Source organism: Eschscholzia californica, unplaced genomic scaffold (assembly GCF_041429995.1).
Source record: "Eschscholzia californica isolate CP2 unplaced genomic scaffold, dmEscCali1.0.p SCAF_1, whole genome shotgun sequence".
In the NCBI taxonomy this organism is placed as follows: domain Eukaryota; kingdom Viridiplantae; phylum Streptophyta; class Magnoliopsida; order Ranunculales; family Papaveraceae; genus Eschscholzia; species Eschscholzia californica.
The window spans coordinates 84,236,320-84,252,692 of NW_028238198.1; the positions used below are offsets into that span (position 1 = coordinate 84,236,320).

The 16,373-nt window shown below is 36.9% G+C and overlaps 2 protein-coding genes across 2 annotated transcripts; one reads left to right on the forward strand and one right to left on the reverse strand.

Moving 5' to 3' along the window:
- Nucleotides 1-575: 575 nt before the first annotated feature.
- ARP9 (actin-related protein 9) lies at nt 576-10,766 on the reverse strand. The gene is made up of 20 exons (XM_086656822.1): nt 10,524-10,766; nt 10,337-10,409; nt 9,711-9,829; nt 9,540-9,599; nt 9,385-9,450; nt 8,630-8,732; nt 8,024-8,232; nt 7,595-7,715; nt 4,492-4,556; nt 4,188-4,277; nt 3,703-3,753; nt 2,847-2,978; nt 2,536-2,625; nt 2,128-2,198; nt 1,850-2,040; nt 1,690-1,733; nt 1,539-1,588; nt 1,362-1,407; nt 981-1,031; nt 576-889 (listed from the first exon to the last, which is right to left on the reverse strand). The coding sequence occupies exons 1-20, from the start codon at nt 10,524-10,526 to the stop codon at nt 746-748; spliced, it is 1,779 nt and encodes a 592-aa protein (XP_086512948.1). The 5' UTR covers nt 10,527-10,766; the 3' UTR covers nt 576-745.
- Nucleotides 10,767-13,403: 2,637 nt separating this feature from the next.
- Nucleotides 13,404-16,308, forward strand: LOC147570249 (uncharacterized). Its single transcript, XM_086656825.1, has 6 exons — nt 13,404-13,586; nt 14,586-14,700; nt 14,820-14,909; nt 15,319-15,417; nt 15,906-16,036; nt 16,090-16,308. The coding sequence occupies exons 1-5, from the start codon at nt 13,519-13,521 to the stop codon at nt 16,008-16,010; spliced, it is 477 nt and encodes a 158-aa protein (XP_086512951.1). The 5' UTR covers nt 13,404-13,518; the 3' UTR covers nt 16,011-16,036; nt 16,090-16,308.
- Nucleotides 16,309-16,373: the final 65 nt, after the last annotated feature.

The window sequence follows — 16,373 nt, forward strand, 5'->3', positions numbered from 1 at the left end:
GGCCTCACGATCCGGTTCAATGTTACATGGTACGCAAGTCGCTCCAGTACGAGTACCAGTATGCTACCATGTGAGTATTGGGTACATTAGGGGTGTATACCAACTTTCAGACATTCTGTCTCCATTAAAGTTAAAATAGTAACTAGCTGAGTAAGAAAAACACCTTAAGTAGTTATATAAGAAACGAAATCTTGTAACTACTCAACTAGTGGAGCATATTGATTTTTCAAACGAATCAGACTAATGAAGACAGGATTCTAGTAAGCCAAATTTGAAGTACTAGAACCTGAACCCACTCGAAGGAAACAGGGATAGGTGCAGTCGCATTCGATCGATCGAGTCTGATAGATACCCTTTAAAATGGTGTATGGAGTATATGGTAACTTTGCTCTGGTTAGGCCGTCATGGGGGTAGAGTATCTGGTAACTTTGGTCTGGTTAGGCCCGACAAGGTTAGCGTGGGCTGTCTATAGCGCCAGTAACTGCCAGTGAGAGTGCAGCACACCAAATGCAAACACCGAAGAGCCTCTGCAGAAATTTACCATTCTATCTTTGAGATTGTTAAACTACAGCTTATTGCTTTGGAACAGAACATCAGATTTCAGATTGATCTTCTCCAGAATTTTACAGACGTACGAAAACGAAATAAGGGGCAGGAATCAATTCCTTTACATATTCTGACACTAATCTGACTGATAAGTATATATTACATCCTCAAAAATGCGTTTTAAGAGTTGAAACTATTTTCAGGAATTTATGTAACACATTGGTTGAGCTTGAAGGAAAAACGAGTCCTTGTATTTTCTCCCACTTCCTATATGAATTCCATTCTGTATCCAATCCTCTCGATGTATCCAAGCTTCCCGACTAAAATCCAATACCCCAAGAATCTGTAATCATAAACATATGGTCTTTTATATAAGCATCAATCAAACGGTAAGTACGATAAAATAACAGGAGAAACGAAAATGGTTGACTTACTGTGGCTCCTTTCCATGGTAGAAAGGTCGGATCTGACCTCGCTGGCAGTACCTGTTTCATACATATATGCAAATGAACAACATGACCACCTACTGATCCTAATAATGAATTGACGATTGCAGAATCGATTATTGGGAAATTCAAAAACAAAGAATTTATCATATTTTACTAGAAATATTGTTGTGCAGTTTAAACATGACTAATGTGCAGGAACTCGAAAAAAAAGAGGGTGGGTGGGTGGGTATGAGCTATTAAGGTTCAATGGCCAAATGTTTTCCTCGGATGTGTGCCCCCAAGTTTTCTTAAGTTCATCAGGAACAAGATTCAAATATATATAAGGAAACAAGTTAGAAAATTAGCAGAAACTAAAGTTAAACAAACCTCAACAGTATCAATAGCTTCATTTGGAGGAATAGCATGTAAAACCCTACAAAAGAGAAGTTAAAATGGGTGAAAGAGATCCGAGATGCCAACAAAATGTAGAATGCTGTGAAAGGGTGTACACTAATGGATGCATATTCCACTCTTTTCCTGCCGCAGCTCTGAATGCCTACATACCTTTCCTCCACAGCGGCAATGAGACCACTTGTCGAAGCAACTCCACCAGCCTGTAGAAAAATATGTTATCGAGTATTTGAAGAGAATCTCTAGACCATAATCCGTACTAAATTTATGTATTAGTCAATTTCCACTTCCGCAGATCACTCACCAGTAATATGCTACAAAATAGTTTTCTTTGGAGGTCGATACGCCCTGAAAATTTGGCCATAAATAGTTTTTTGCCGCATTAATGAAAGTTTTCCACCATAGAATAGATCAAGTGCATAAACGATAGATCATCACGATAAATAAAATACGAAAAGCTTTACCAGTTGAAAGAATGCTGTTAGAAATGGCTTCGGCAAGGCCAAGATTATCTTCCTTTTTCAGTCTATTGAAAGGAGTTGACTGGTTTTCCCACATTGAAATACCACCACCACCAAGAAATAAACCATCTGACATGCTTCTCGGGTATTCTGTATGCAGAGCATCCTCAAGCATATCCTCATAGTCATGAAACCTGATGATAACAAAATACACCTTTAAGATTAAGGGTTGAACTGAGAGAATATTTTGTTGAAACTAACATTTCAAACCCAAAACTGACCAGGTACGTGGAGGAGGTGGGTATGCTTCTGGAACTAAAAGCTGAGGGTAGAAAAGACCCATAGGAGGAACCTATATAATACAGAAACCATTAGATGGAACTGTTTCCCTGAACACCATACATACACAAGGGAGCTCCAAGATAGACCTACTTGTAGTAGAGATATGTCATTGCACAGTGAATAGGATATCTAAAACACCAACCATTTCGTAGTATCCAATTATAATAGTTTATAATTCAAAAAAAATATATCCAAGAATAGTATTAGAGGTCCAAATAAAATATGGTTTGAAATAAGATATATTGATTGGCGGGTACATCCATCACTATTGAATCATGAGTGCAGCATTTGAAGAAAATGGAAGAAACGTGATCTTGATTACATCAACATAGACTTGAGAGACTTACATTAAGAGCTGTTAGCCTTGTCTTATGTGCTCCAGCAGTTGTTTCAACTTCATATGAATGAACAATTGCAACAGCATCACATTCCCCTTCCTATACGAAGGAAAACTAATTAAACCGATAAAAGTGCTTCAAAGGAAAGCTATATATTCACGATCAGGCTCTCTAGAGTTACTGAAAATTTACTCGTGTAGAACTTTCAAAGATATGATCTTCTTTGTTTGGTTGGATAATCTTTAAAACAAGAAAGAAGATTGAAGTGTGATGTATATGGGTCATGAGAGAGAATGTCAAAGTTCAGAGGTAGAACTCACTCGAATCTGACAATTGGACTCTTTCAATTTGTTGAGCATCAATAAGTCAACTGGCTTCATCAAAGGGTCAGTCCGAATTTGTGGCCAAGTCTGATGGTGTCTCTGGATCCATAAAAGGCATCTTGATAAATCCTGTAAACTTACACCCACTCATTCATTAGGTAAAGTAGAAAAAAAAACAAATTTGTTGAGGAACAGAAATTGAGTATCAGATAATATACAGATATAATTTTTCGGCAAGTGACAACAGAGGATAGATGATACAATTACACCACATCTATGTAGCACAAATCATGACATAGTTTTTGTAGTTCGATATAATGATACAATCAAGTGTCCAACAAACAAATATTATCAGTGCTTCTACTGTGTCTTGAACTCCAACTCTTAAGAAAAAAACACATGAATAGTCACAAAATAAAAAACTACTGCTTATAAATATTAAGGATCAAATATTCTTCTTTCATAGTATACTATGATGTTTTTCTTACAATTGTGTTCCAATATATGAGGTGCATGCCTCTGAAGCCTCAAGAGTTCCACCTCAAGGCATACACCTCACAGTTGAATTACTTGCACGTTTGTTGAGTCTTTAGATGTGTATGCATTTCTTTTTTCTTCAAGAAGAACAAAAATTATGCATATCAAAACTCAAAAGATGTCTTCATGGTGTTATCATAACATCTTATGTGCCTAATCACAGAACATGCCTTCGTCCTATCAATCCCCACTTTCTAGTTTCTTCTTTTAGGCCATTAAGTCTAGCTATTTCTTTAAATTGCAACTAAATGAAAATGATGACAAAGGTATTTCAAATGAAAATGATATGAAGGAAAAGAGAACAGTAAGAACATACTTCTCCACCAAAAGGCAGTGTCACAGCAGTAGCAGGTAGAGCCCCACCATCCTGAACATCAGCAGAACAAATAACCAAATATCTGTAAAACGAAAGCTCCAAATTTTCTCCACTCTTCTTTGATTTATTTTATTTTTAATTCGCAAATAATGATTCCCTATCAACGTCACATGGAAAACCTATTTTACTGGTTAGCTGACATGTCTGACACAAGCCTCGCGTGAACAATGTTAGACCTTGTGTGCATTTTCACATTGCCATTGGAGGGCAATGAAGTGGCGCAGATGCAGCACTCCCGAAAATCTAGATTCACTTTTCATTGTTTCCTCCAAATCTAATCTATTTTTAACGGTGAAGCAGTTCGACTCGCATAAGTTAGCTCATCTGACTGAGCATTTTATAAAAAAGATAGATTTGTTTACGAAAAACCCAATCGTATCTATTATCAGTGAACAAAAGCTGAACTAGAAAGAGATTTTACTTGCCTCAATACAAATGATTGATGTAACTTGAGCACCCATGTTCACAACACATGTTGTTGACAAACCATTTCCGAAAGCTGCAGCAAGACCTTCCTAGTTAATCATACCAAAGACAAGATTGCTTTATATTTAGTATAACTATCTGAGATTAACAAAACCCGGAAAATGTAGCAGACATATTGCGGGACAGCGGGAGGGAAGTAAAATTCCTCACTAAAAAGAGAAACTCCACAGAAGTGGTTCTGTGCAAGCAAGTTAATGAAACTGGACTTGAGGCATAACATACAAATATAAGACACCTACTCACTTGGTACACCACCGCCGAACTGAACCTCAAGTCTCGCAGAATAATTGATAACATTTCCTTCACCTCTGCAGGTAACCAAAAGAGTAAAAGAATAGATCGAAGAGAGGAGTATGGAACCGATAACAGTTCTTAAGTGTTCACACTATCTAAATCTCTAGGTCACACCAAAATACCATATATTATAAATGATGATCTATGGCAGTGCAACTCCAATGGAAAAGGCCCCATTGTAGGAATTGTTTCCTAAAAAAGAAGAATGGTAGATTATTACGCCTAAAAGTAAAACGCTAAATGTCGTAAAACTTTCATTTGAAATAGTCAAAACAAGAATGGTATATTAGAGTTATCAACTTGATGGAAAATTCTGGAAGCACTATTAATAGATGAGTTATATTCGGTTTAGTCTTTCATGCCTGCCTTTTGGACGAGGGAATGGTAAATAAAACGTAGTAGGAGAGTTAGAGAATAGCAGCATTGATCCTTTTCAGAATCAAAACAAATGGTGTAAGCTGGGCAGTTTGCCGAATTACCCTCTAACAACTGACTATCTGCACAACCAACTAGTTTATCTTGCATTCTCAAGCTCAAGCACCTGTTCCGTTATATTCACAATGACTGACACATCTTTACCAACGCAACAGATCGTAGTAAAATAAGATGTTTCTCAATCCCCTTAGAGGGTGTTTGATTTTTTAGCACTCACAAGTGCTACCACTTACTAAGTGATTATCACTCAGTAAGTGATATCAAATGTAAGTGTTATGGCGTTTGTTTTCCATCGGTTCTAAGTGCTTGATTTTAATATTTATATTAATTCTAAATGTTATAAAAATGAAAAATTGTCTGTTTTAACCTTAGTGTATTTACACATTAGCATTTCATACTAATTCGTAATAAGTTTGTTAGTTTAGGTAAAAGAGAATTACGGTTTACGAATGCTATGTCAAAAATATTAATCATAAATAAATTAAGAATTATGAAGGCGAAAGAACTTAGTTGTATCATGAAGTTTGGGTGTCCCATGATTAGTGTAGGAAGAGATGTTAAAAAAACTTAGGAGGAAAACTTAGGTGAAGGACGAGTGAAGATAGAGAAGAGTCATAGCGAAAGTCATAAATTTTTTTTGTATTTATCAATTTTTTAAGATTTTCTTCTTAGTTAAAATTATATTGGTAATTACAATATTAGGAGAAGGATAGAAATGTCCTTTTTAGCACTTACTTTGCCACCACTTAGAAGTGATTTTCACTTATTAAGAGAAAAAACAAACGACCTAAAATTGCCGGCCCACACTTAATAAGTGAAAATCACTTTTTTTTTTGAAAACTTTGAATTAATATTAAGGAAAAAGAATGAAAGGTTGTACAAAACGATAGGGGGGGATACACTAATTACATATCACTCATTATGCCCCCCCCCCCCCCCCCCCAGTTCGACAAAAAGTCAATAAACGAGTAACCCCTAGCCCAAGCTAGAGACCTACTCCAATGAAAAAGGACACCCGACACATCTTCCTCCGCTACCTTGAAAGCCGAGGTAGAATCCCTAAAAGTACCCTCATTTCTCGCCTTCCAAATACACCACCAGATAGCAAAAGGAACCAAGTCCCATAGACCTCTTTTTGATTTCTTGACTGGCACCATTCTCCATTGGCCTAATAGCTGATCTGCCGAAGCTGGCAAGGCCCATAAGACCCCTATAGACCCAATGAAAAAGTTCCACAGCTTCACTGCCTCCGGACAATGAATCAGCAGGTGAGCAACAGTTTCCTCACTTTCTTTGCACCGACCGCATCTGTTGGGTAATATCCAACCTCGCTTCTTTAGATTGTCCACCGTTGGGAGTTTATTCAGTACTGCCGCCCAAACCATAAAACTCACCCTAGGGGGAATAGAGCTCGACCATAAGAGACGAAAGTTGAACTCGAGCGACTGAGGAAGCGGGTTAGAGCTAAGCCTAAGATAACAGTTCTTGACTGAGAAGACTTCATCTTCCTCACTAACCCACACCCTATTATCCTCCTTGCCAACACTTGGAGCAAACTGATCAATAACCCTCAGAAGATCAGCATAAACTGAGATTTCCCAATCATTTAGCCTCCTTCTAGTCCTAATCTCCCACGAACCCAAAGCCCTGTTAAAGTGACTTTCGACTGATTCCCCTTTCGAGACCGAGATAAAATATATAGCTGGGTATCTCTCCTTGAGAGGAATAGTGAGACACCAGGCGTCCTCCCAGAATCTAATAGAATTTCCATCGCCCAGCTGCCACTTAGTAATCTTCTTGAACTCCTTCTCACGAGCTACTATTCCTTTCCATACTCCACATCCAAAAGAAGCCTTGATGTTGCCCTGACTCCACCCGCCATTAGAGCTGCCATACTTTTCACTTAATAAGTGCAAAAAATCAAACACCCTGTTAGTCATAAATTGCCGATATCCCATTTGTGGATGGATGATGGTCTTTTTCTCCAGAGCTCCTTCGGCAATACGAGCATTCCGTCTTCATCAATAAGAGCTCGTTTCTATGAGGAAATAGGGCCAAAGTGAAAATCACTTAATAAGTGCAAAAATCAAACACCCTCTTAGTCATAAATTGCCGATATCCCATTTGTGGATGGATGATGGTCTTTTTCTCCAGAGTTCCTTTGGCAATACGAGCATTCCGTCTTCATCAATAAGAGCTCGTTTCTATGAGGAAATAGGGCCAAAGTGAGAGGTGCTATCTTTTATCTTCTCTTCTTCAGGTCTAAAATCTTCACATTAACAGAGTTCGGAATTTTCTAGCGTTCATTTCAGAAAGTGAATTTTTGCCTATAATGGAAACTAGAGGAGAAATCCGTAGTTTAAAAGAAAAAAAAAAGGTCTTAACTACTTCGAATAGTTGAGAGATCTTTAGGACTACTTGAACTCTTATAGCGCTTGATACCTTTCGAGTTTCAAAGTACCAAATCCATAATTTGAACCTATCTACACTTTACAACTTAAAGTTCTAAAAGTTCAATTTGATATTCGGAGAAGCTTCCTACAAATTCCCCTCTTTAAAGACTACTTAACATGACATCCAGAAGATTACATAAAAAAGAAATAACTGAGAAAGATACCGTGATAGTCAAATGATTCTGGCACGACAAGGATAGCAGAGTACATGTTCCTTTCAGCCTGAGGGATATGCAGTTTCTCATTCAAAATCCAGTCCCAAATTGCATGCAGGTCTTCAAGCACCTGTTTGGAAAGATACTCATAAGAAGGCATGGATGTTTCCTGACCCATAAACGAAATCACCCTATATACCTTAGTCCTGATCCACGAAACCAATCAATATGAATCGGCCCAATTGTGGTTAACTCATTCTTTAAGCTTTTCGAATTATAAATCATCAAAGTCAACACGACATGGATATATATGTATTGGTCACAAACAACCATAACACGTGGTACTATCAAACTCAAAACACAAATACATTCACAAATTGCGATGACCGACAGTCCATTGTATTTATGAAGTGACAATGTGGGAGAAAAGGAGTCTACCTGTTGTGCAGGATAATGATGTGACACATTGAAGTGACCCCTACGGATAGGACGCCTAAGACAATATGGCTCTCCAGGGGAAACTTTTAGTGCTTCCTCGCCATATATAGACTTCCTAAACTTGTACTCGGTTGAGTTAACTCCTTTGTTGTCAACCCCTTCAGGCTGGTGTGACACTTCATCTTTGACACCCTCTGTTTCCATGGTTTCTGCAAAAGAGGATTAATAAGCTCCCAATATTGAAATTGAGATATTAACTCAGAAACCAGGTCAGATAGCACGAAGAAAGAACCATTAGAACCCAAACTTCATGATGGAGTTGATATATTGAAAGACTTAAAGATTAGATTAGACCATACTAGCCAGCAAAGAGAGAATGAAGAGAAAGGTAGATGAGGGTTTTTATCACATGAAAGTATGCATTATTTTTTGAAAGCATGCATTATAGTTTATAGGCTAAGCACATGACCAAGCATGCATTATTTTTAAAAAAGGCTAAGTCTTAATCAGACTTGAACACTTCAGTATCTACTACGAATATAAAGGAAATACTAGTTACACCCCCACTTAATTGGAGTTTGAATTGGTAGAACATTTCTCCTTCACCTGTAGCTACAGGCAGATTATGGGTTTTCTCCATCACATTTGTCCAATTGAACGTTGACTCACTCCTGCTACTTGGGGGATTAAATCCATCAACACGTACCATCTGCATAAAAATATATTCAACCTTAAGTATCTGGTTACTCACTGTCCTTGAATAAATATAAAGTGCATTTTTGAGATAGCAAGTTCTAGTTCGTATATGTTGTCACAGATATATAAATAATGGGGTGACTGGTGAGCACCTAGGGCGCGCGTTGAGGCAGTACGAGTATATGATGCTATTGATCTTGTTGTCTAAATACGCGCCTTTAGGCGATCACCTTAAAACCTTCAAGGTAAGGAAAATTCAGTAAGTGTGCACCATGAACAAGGTGCATGGTCGAAAAAGGCACAACTCACTGTTTGTCAAAATTTTGGGTAAGCTACTCTTTATGTATCACACATCTTGTCTGGTTGATTACATCTCCTATTGTTTGACATAGAACTCTTGTAACCCATAAGTTCTATTATAGTGGTCGATTATCTTGGCTACCTTAATTTTTTTTTACCTTCCATCTCGAAGGGTTTTGCCACGTTACGTAATTCTGGTCTCCTTTTCCTATTAGTATATTTATTCTCTTCGTATTTTATTGAATGAGGTTTGTAAAATATCTGTCCTGACATAACCTACATACAGAGTAGCAAAATAGTTTTATTTCTGACTAGCAGTTATACCCTAAGATTGATTAGTGGCATGTTTATTTTTCTTAACATACCTTACGAGGAAATGAGTTATTAGCTATTTCTTCATCCAAGAAGGGGATCTTCAGCAAAGACGCAATCTGATAGATGCAAGTACATAAGAAACATAATTGAAGTTGACAAACTCAAAGTTCGAAAGATGAAATCAAGCATAAAAGCATTCACGTACAATATCATATGCCTTCTCACGCTCCAACTGTTGAGAAGGAGTAATTTGAGAATTAAGCATCTGAAACAATTCAAAAAAAAAAAAGTCAATCACACGAAAATCATCGATAGATGATAAAGCTAGGAAGGAACCAAACAAAATACATGTAACCAACTGGACAAAAAACACTACCTGGTCAGGGACACTTAGTTTAGATCCGTTGTTATCAACATTCATATGGTGAGCAATAAACTGAGGAACATTAAGAGGGTTCTGTTGTTGACCAAGGCCTATTCGGACATTCGTAGAACCTAAACATTCAAGCAACAGGATAACATGTCAAAGCCTTCACCGAAAAGAAACAGGAAAAGTTCATAAAAAGCAAGTCAAATCAGACGAGAATGCATGCTTCAGTAAACTGTTCGACAATCACATAATAAAGTCATTCCCCTTCCTTGTTCAATTTTTCTATGAACTAACTACCAGTTTAGCGGACGAATTATGCTCGAAACTCGATATTTGAAGAAGCTAATCTATGTATGATTCCATACCCATAATCTTAAATTTTTCACTTAACATGGAACTTGTAACTGTGGGGGAGTTCAAACTTAAGTGAAGTTGAATACCCTAGTAGTACATTTGGGGTTATTCTTCTTTCTTCAACTCTTGCTAGAAAAACAATGTAATGAGGAAAGGTCTCAACTTTCTTCATCAGTAAAGGGTAACTTCAAATCAGACATTATTCCAGCTAAAATTAGTAGGTATCACAGTTTCTACCCTAGCAGAAGAGAGAAATAGAGATAGAGAGGGATTAATACCAGGGTTTATGATAACAAGATTGGCACCTCGTTCAGCAATGAACTGAGAAGGAACGATAGTTTTGAGATGATCCTGTAAAGAGAAAGAAAAAAAACGCAATCCGAGAAAATGTTAGGTCAGACGAAATTGAATTAAAGAAGAAAAAAAAGTGTGAATCAGAGAGAGAGAGAAGAGGATCATTCCCACCATGGAAGTCTCTGAAACGCCTTGGCAGCAGTACAACAACCACAACTTTGGACATTTTTAGGCGCTTTTGAGCTCTTGGGGTTAAAATCCAAGGACGGGAGAATTTCATATTTAACTTTAGGTCCTTCTATTTGGTTGTCCCATAGTATGTTGGTGGTTTTTACGTGGTTCTAGCCGGTGGTAGTGGTGTCGTCGTGGTGAAGATGAACGATTGGATGATAGCATACGAACCCACATACCCACAAATGCTTTCGTGTGTACTTGCACCAACTTTATTCCCGAACCTCATACTTTAAGTCATTTCGATCCATTCGCTTGTATTGTATTACGAATCCATTAGGCATACATTACGAATCCACGTAATGTCATTCATTGTATTACACAATGACCCAGAAAGACATGGTTTGTGCATGTAGTGTTTAAAAGTAGCACATCACAAATATGTACCAAGTTAATTAGGTTTGCTAATCTAATTATACGTATAAATGTGCCTCTCGTATCTTATTCAATCAACTTGTGCTTAGTGAAAATAAGCTTCTTTGTCATTCACGTGAACCATAACCAACCTCGTATTAATCAAATGATTGTACTAACTCGGAGACAACTTCCAGGGTCTCATGGGTTCGATTGTTGAAGGTCAAATATCTAAAGAAATAAAAGCTTTTGGATCCATAAAGCAAAATAGTCCAGCACCTCTACTTGAAAAGCGTGCGAGACATGAGAAATTTTCTAGAAGATAGGATTTGTTATTTGGTGGGAGATGGTTGTGAAGCTCCTATTTGGGAGGATTTGTAGGTGCCAAACCAAAGAGGCTTTAAGCCAAGTAAAAGATTGCAAAATCAATAAGTCTCAAACTTGTTTTTTGTTTGGGACCTTATAGATCAACAAGAAGAGCGGAAGAAGAGTATCATTGATGATATTTTTGATGAGATCTCGACTAGAGCAATATTGCTAATACCTTTAAACAAAACATGTACGAATGACAAATTGGTATGGATACATACGGCAAAAGGCCAGGGAGTTTACTTCAAAATCCATCTATACTACTATTAATCAAGAGAGGTCATCTTCATCAACTAGAATGGAGCTACCCCATGGATTGTCTTGTAACATGATATGCAAGAAGATCACCTTAGCACGAGGAGTTAAAATATTTTTGAGGAGGCTCTTGCACGATGCATTACCAATTAAGATGAGATCACTAAAATTCATTCTAAAAGCCTCAAAAACATGTGCAAAGGAGAAGATGAAGAGTTAAACCATCTATTTAGAAAGTGTAGAGTGGCTAGAGAAACTTGGTTGGCTCATCCGTTAAATCTGAGTGTTGAAGGTGATGAAAGCTTCTCGGAATTTTTATGCCGATGGATAATAGGTAATGAGAAAATGAGATTACAACACTTCAAATTTACGTAGTCTGGTGCTTATAAAAAGCTCGTAATAAAGGTGTGTTCTAAGATACATTGCCAAATAACTATAAATTATTCAAGAGACTCAGACTTTATTAAAACATTTCTCATGTACGAATTCAAACCTAAAGGTACTTAATGAAGAGAGCCCCCATCCACCAACACAAAATTAGATTGCGATGGATCAAGGCAAACTCAAAATCAACGCAATTTGACGTTGCTTACATGGGTGGACGAGCAACTCTGGTTGCAGTTGGAGGAATGGTGATGGTGAATTTGTAATGGCAACCACAACACATGCATTGACATATTCTGCATTGGAAGCGGAAATAAAGGCAGCAAAGTTGGCACTTTCTGTGTCGTCGAGCGAATACGATTACTATGCATTAACAGTTATCAATGAATGTTCGAGGAACCCAACAAAGGCACGAACAATTATTAATGCACAGAAATTATTCGTTTTCTTTTGGCCCCTCGTAAGACAAATCATTTGGCACATAAATTAGCAAAATTGAATTTAAATCAAACTATGGAGATTCTACAAATCATTTAACATCATTACAATTAACAAGACATTGTTGAATCATAAGATGCAATAAGTAAAAAATCATCTGATCAATAATAATACCTTTAAAGGGCATATAAAAATTCTTAAAAGTCAATTGGATCGAAGACAGATCTATCACTATCGTATCTATATAACAAGGGATAATGATATCTCTAAAGATTGAGATTATACTTCTCATTACTTCAAATTTTCTTCAATGGTTAAGATACACCTCTCAAACTTATCTCGAAAGGTTTGGGTTATACACTTATACCTCCTGAACTTATCATCGAACGTTATTCAGTGCTTAGATCACATCTCTCAAATTTATCTTCGAAGATTAAGAATATACATTTGATAGAATTGCTCGAATCTGACGAGCACACCTTACCCTATCCTTTGTACATAAATTAAAGATAAAAGTTCGGAAAAGAAGTCCACCGCCCTTTAGTGTAACGGTTAGACACTCCCTCTTAACCCATGAGGTCGTGGAATTGAATTTCGTTGGAAACAGTTTGCCATCAAAATTTATTCCATGTAATTTAGACAATATATAAAGTAAATATTATAATAATTTGTCGAGTTTTAGGCCTGTTCATGTTGTATGGGGCTTTAGGCCTCTTTCAGTATCCATGTCTTGTGACATCGCAGTCGATTTCTCAAAAAAAAAAAAAAAAAAAAATCTCAGGGAAGAAACTATGATTTCAAAAAGTCTTTCAACTCACCACTCATGAGTCATGAGTATTGTGGAGAGATGCAAATGCATGATTGGAGGTTAAGAATGGTAGTAACATAACACATGTCAAGACTTTGAAAAATTCAAATTTGAGTTTGAGAGGTACAAATGGATATTAAACGAAAAGTAAGGGCATTTTTGTCCAAAAGAAAACTTGAACTAGTTTATTGGGTCGTCGTTCTCCTCAACCTCTGTTTTCTCTCTCTCTCTTTTTTGCCTTCACATTCTCTCTCTCTAGTGTTTGTCATTCTGTCTCTGAGTTTGTAAACAAGGAGGAGGAGGAGGAGATATTCTCTATAAACTCAGATGGGGTTCATCTCGTTTGCAGGCAGAGTTCTCTTCGCATCCATTTTCATCCTCTCAGCATGGCAACAGTAAGTTCCAGATCTGTTCATACTTCTCAGATTTGAAACTTCATTTCAATTTGAATGTGTAGATACCATCTCTTATGCGTTTTTTGTTAACTTTCATGATTACCCTTGTTGGAAAGATTGATCCTTTTTGTGTTTCTTCTACTTCTTTTACTAGTGGGGTTTCTCGGATCTGGTAGGTAGACTTGTGTATGAAGAAAAAATTTCAGCAATTGTTTTGTTTTTATGGTGTTTGATTGATCTATTCGAATTGTTTGAAATGATGGGTTGGTTGATCTGATCTGTAACTTGGGTTTTCTAGATGTGTTATTGATGTTTGTAGTTGTTGTGATTTCTTTGGATCTATTTAGGGTTACCATTTTTCATTAAATTTTGAATGGATCTTCATTCAAAATAAAAAAGGATAAAAACAGGGTATGAAAAAGACAAGCAATTTTGGAAAAGAGAAGGTGGAAAATTGTGTTTTGATTGTAGGAAATTTGAGTTTGCCTCCAGCTGATTGCAATTTACTTGTTTGGGGAATTAAAATTTCCATTTTCATGAGATTTGGAATTCAGATCAATTCAAGTTCAGATCTCTTTGTTTATAAACAGGGCAAGCAGTAGCTGATTTAGCTTATAATAGCAACATTTATTCGCCAAAGAAATTCTGAATGAAAGTTTTCTAAAGTCATGCTAATGCTATTTGCTTGATTACCCATTTCTCAATTCTTATCCATAAAATTTTTAAACCTTTTTCATTGATTTCACATTTGAAGAAGTTCTTCAAGTCTGTTGTTTTTTAGTTTATTTTTTTCATTTGTAGTTTGCATCTTACCACATGGTTTATTCCTCGTGTTCTTTTTATGTAACGAGGCTTTGCTTATTCCGCCTGCAGAGATGCTTACGAGCAAGTGCTTGAATATGTTAACAATATCATGGATGGGTTTCATTAGCATGTATAGCAATTCCCTGACCTACGCCTTAATTCAATTTTGATTTCATCTATTATTATTTTTTGTAGATTTAGTGAATATGGAGTTGATGGCGGGCCAGCAGCCAAGGATCTCAAACCGAAGTACAAACTTGTTACAGATCATGTGAGCTCTAACTTTGGTCTCCAAGTGCCAGATGTTGAGGTAAAAAAGCACATTTGTTTTTTTATTCGCGAAGTATGTTTGAGTCGATTCTTTTTTTTTGTGTACTTTGAGCATTTCGTGTTGCATCATTATCTAACCTTGACAGATTTTTATTGCAGATTAAGCATTTGGTTGCTGCTGCCATAGCATTTAAGGGGATCGGAGGCGTACTTTTCATCTTTGGTAGTTCTCTTGGAGCTTATTTGCTGGTAAGTACTCTTAGGTAGTGGTTGAGTTAGATCTGAAATCTAATTCGACTTTCGAATTGACTAGTAAAATTTATAATGTCTGTTTTCATTTTACCCGTTCATCTGGCTTGTCTGGATGCCTTATTTGGGCTGATTTTGGGTCCATTTATGTCGAACACAAAAGAGGTCTGAATTAAGAGCCCATCTGAAATAACCTGAAGTGACTACTCTGCTCATGACCAAAACAAGTCAAACTCAAATGACTCAGATCGAAGCACTAAAAAAATGCTACCCTCGTAACTTTTCTGTAGGGTAATTTTTTTGAATAATTCTGTAGGGTAATTAGATTCACTTTCTTTGAACAATTAGGTTTTATTGAACAGGATTATTGAGCTCCTTGATGCTGAATTTGGTATGTCCTTTTTTGCAGCTTCTTCATCAGTTGGCTGCTTCTCCTGTTTTGCATGACCTCTGCAACAACGGCATTGCCAAGAATGATATTGTTCAACTTTTCCTCAAATACTCGCAGGTATGGAACGGATTCAGTTGTTGATCAAACTAGTTAAATTGGTTGTATACGGGTTAAAAGAAGAACACTATTGTTCAACATTTTGAACCACAACATGTGTCGTAGAATTCGTGTCTCGTACTCTATGACCAAAGTAGAATTATCATGAAGATCCATCTTATCATTTGATCATTGGTGACCTATTTGCTAAATTCCGTCATCCAAATGATTGTTGTTTTTAGGCCCGGCAGTAATCCCATGGGCAAGGTTCCCAAGGAGGCCGCACTTGATGGGTCGGAAATTACTTGAACTTTAGACACAGATTGGAGATGAGGTGTGGGCGGGAGTCGCACACACTCTCTTAAGCACGCTCGGTTTGGTTCCCTATCTCCCCACCAATCACATGGTTGTGTACTTGTGTGTACACTTGTGTCGACCGAAATACTTCCCTATTTGATCTGAATGTGGATTTTCTCTTAAATTTGATTAAACATTTAAATTGTATGCAGAGTTTGGCCATTTTGGGGGCAATACTCTTTTTCCTAGGGATGAAGAACTCAATACCAAAGAGACAAGCTCCAAAGAAGAAGGGTCCCAAGGCAAAAACTGTCTAGAATGAAAGAAGCATCTTCATTGAAAAGAGGATCATCTATTCTCTACTTGTGTTACTTCTCAGACAGATCAGCTTACAATTAGGTTAAAGTTATTGCTGGCTTCTCTTTCACATTCATTCCCAATATTTAATCTGCCAGGAGAGTTAGTGAAATTTGTATCTCGGAATTTGCTTCTTGCATTTTGTTGTATCGAACCATTTCTTTTTCTTTCTTCTCTTGTTCTATTGAGGAAATGTTCTCGTTATGTGTACTTTTACAAACTTTCTACAAATTGAATCCAAGGTTAGATCTCTTAAAAGTTCTGAAAATAGAGGTAAAAACATCAACTAACATTTCCTTCATTCACCTTTTGTTTTTAGAACT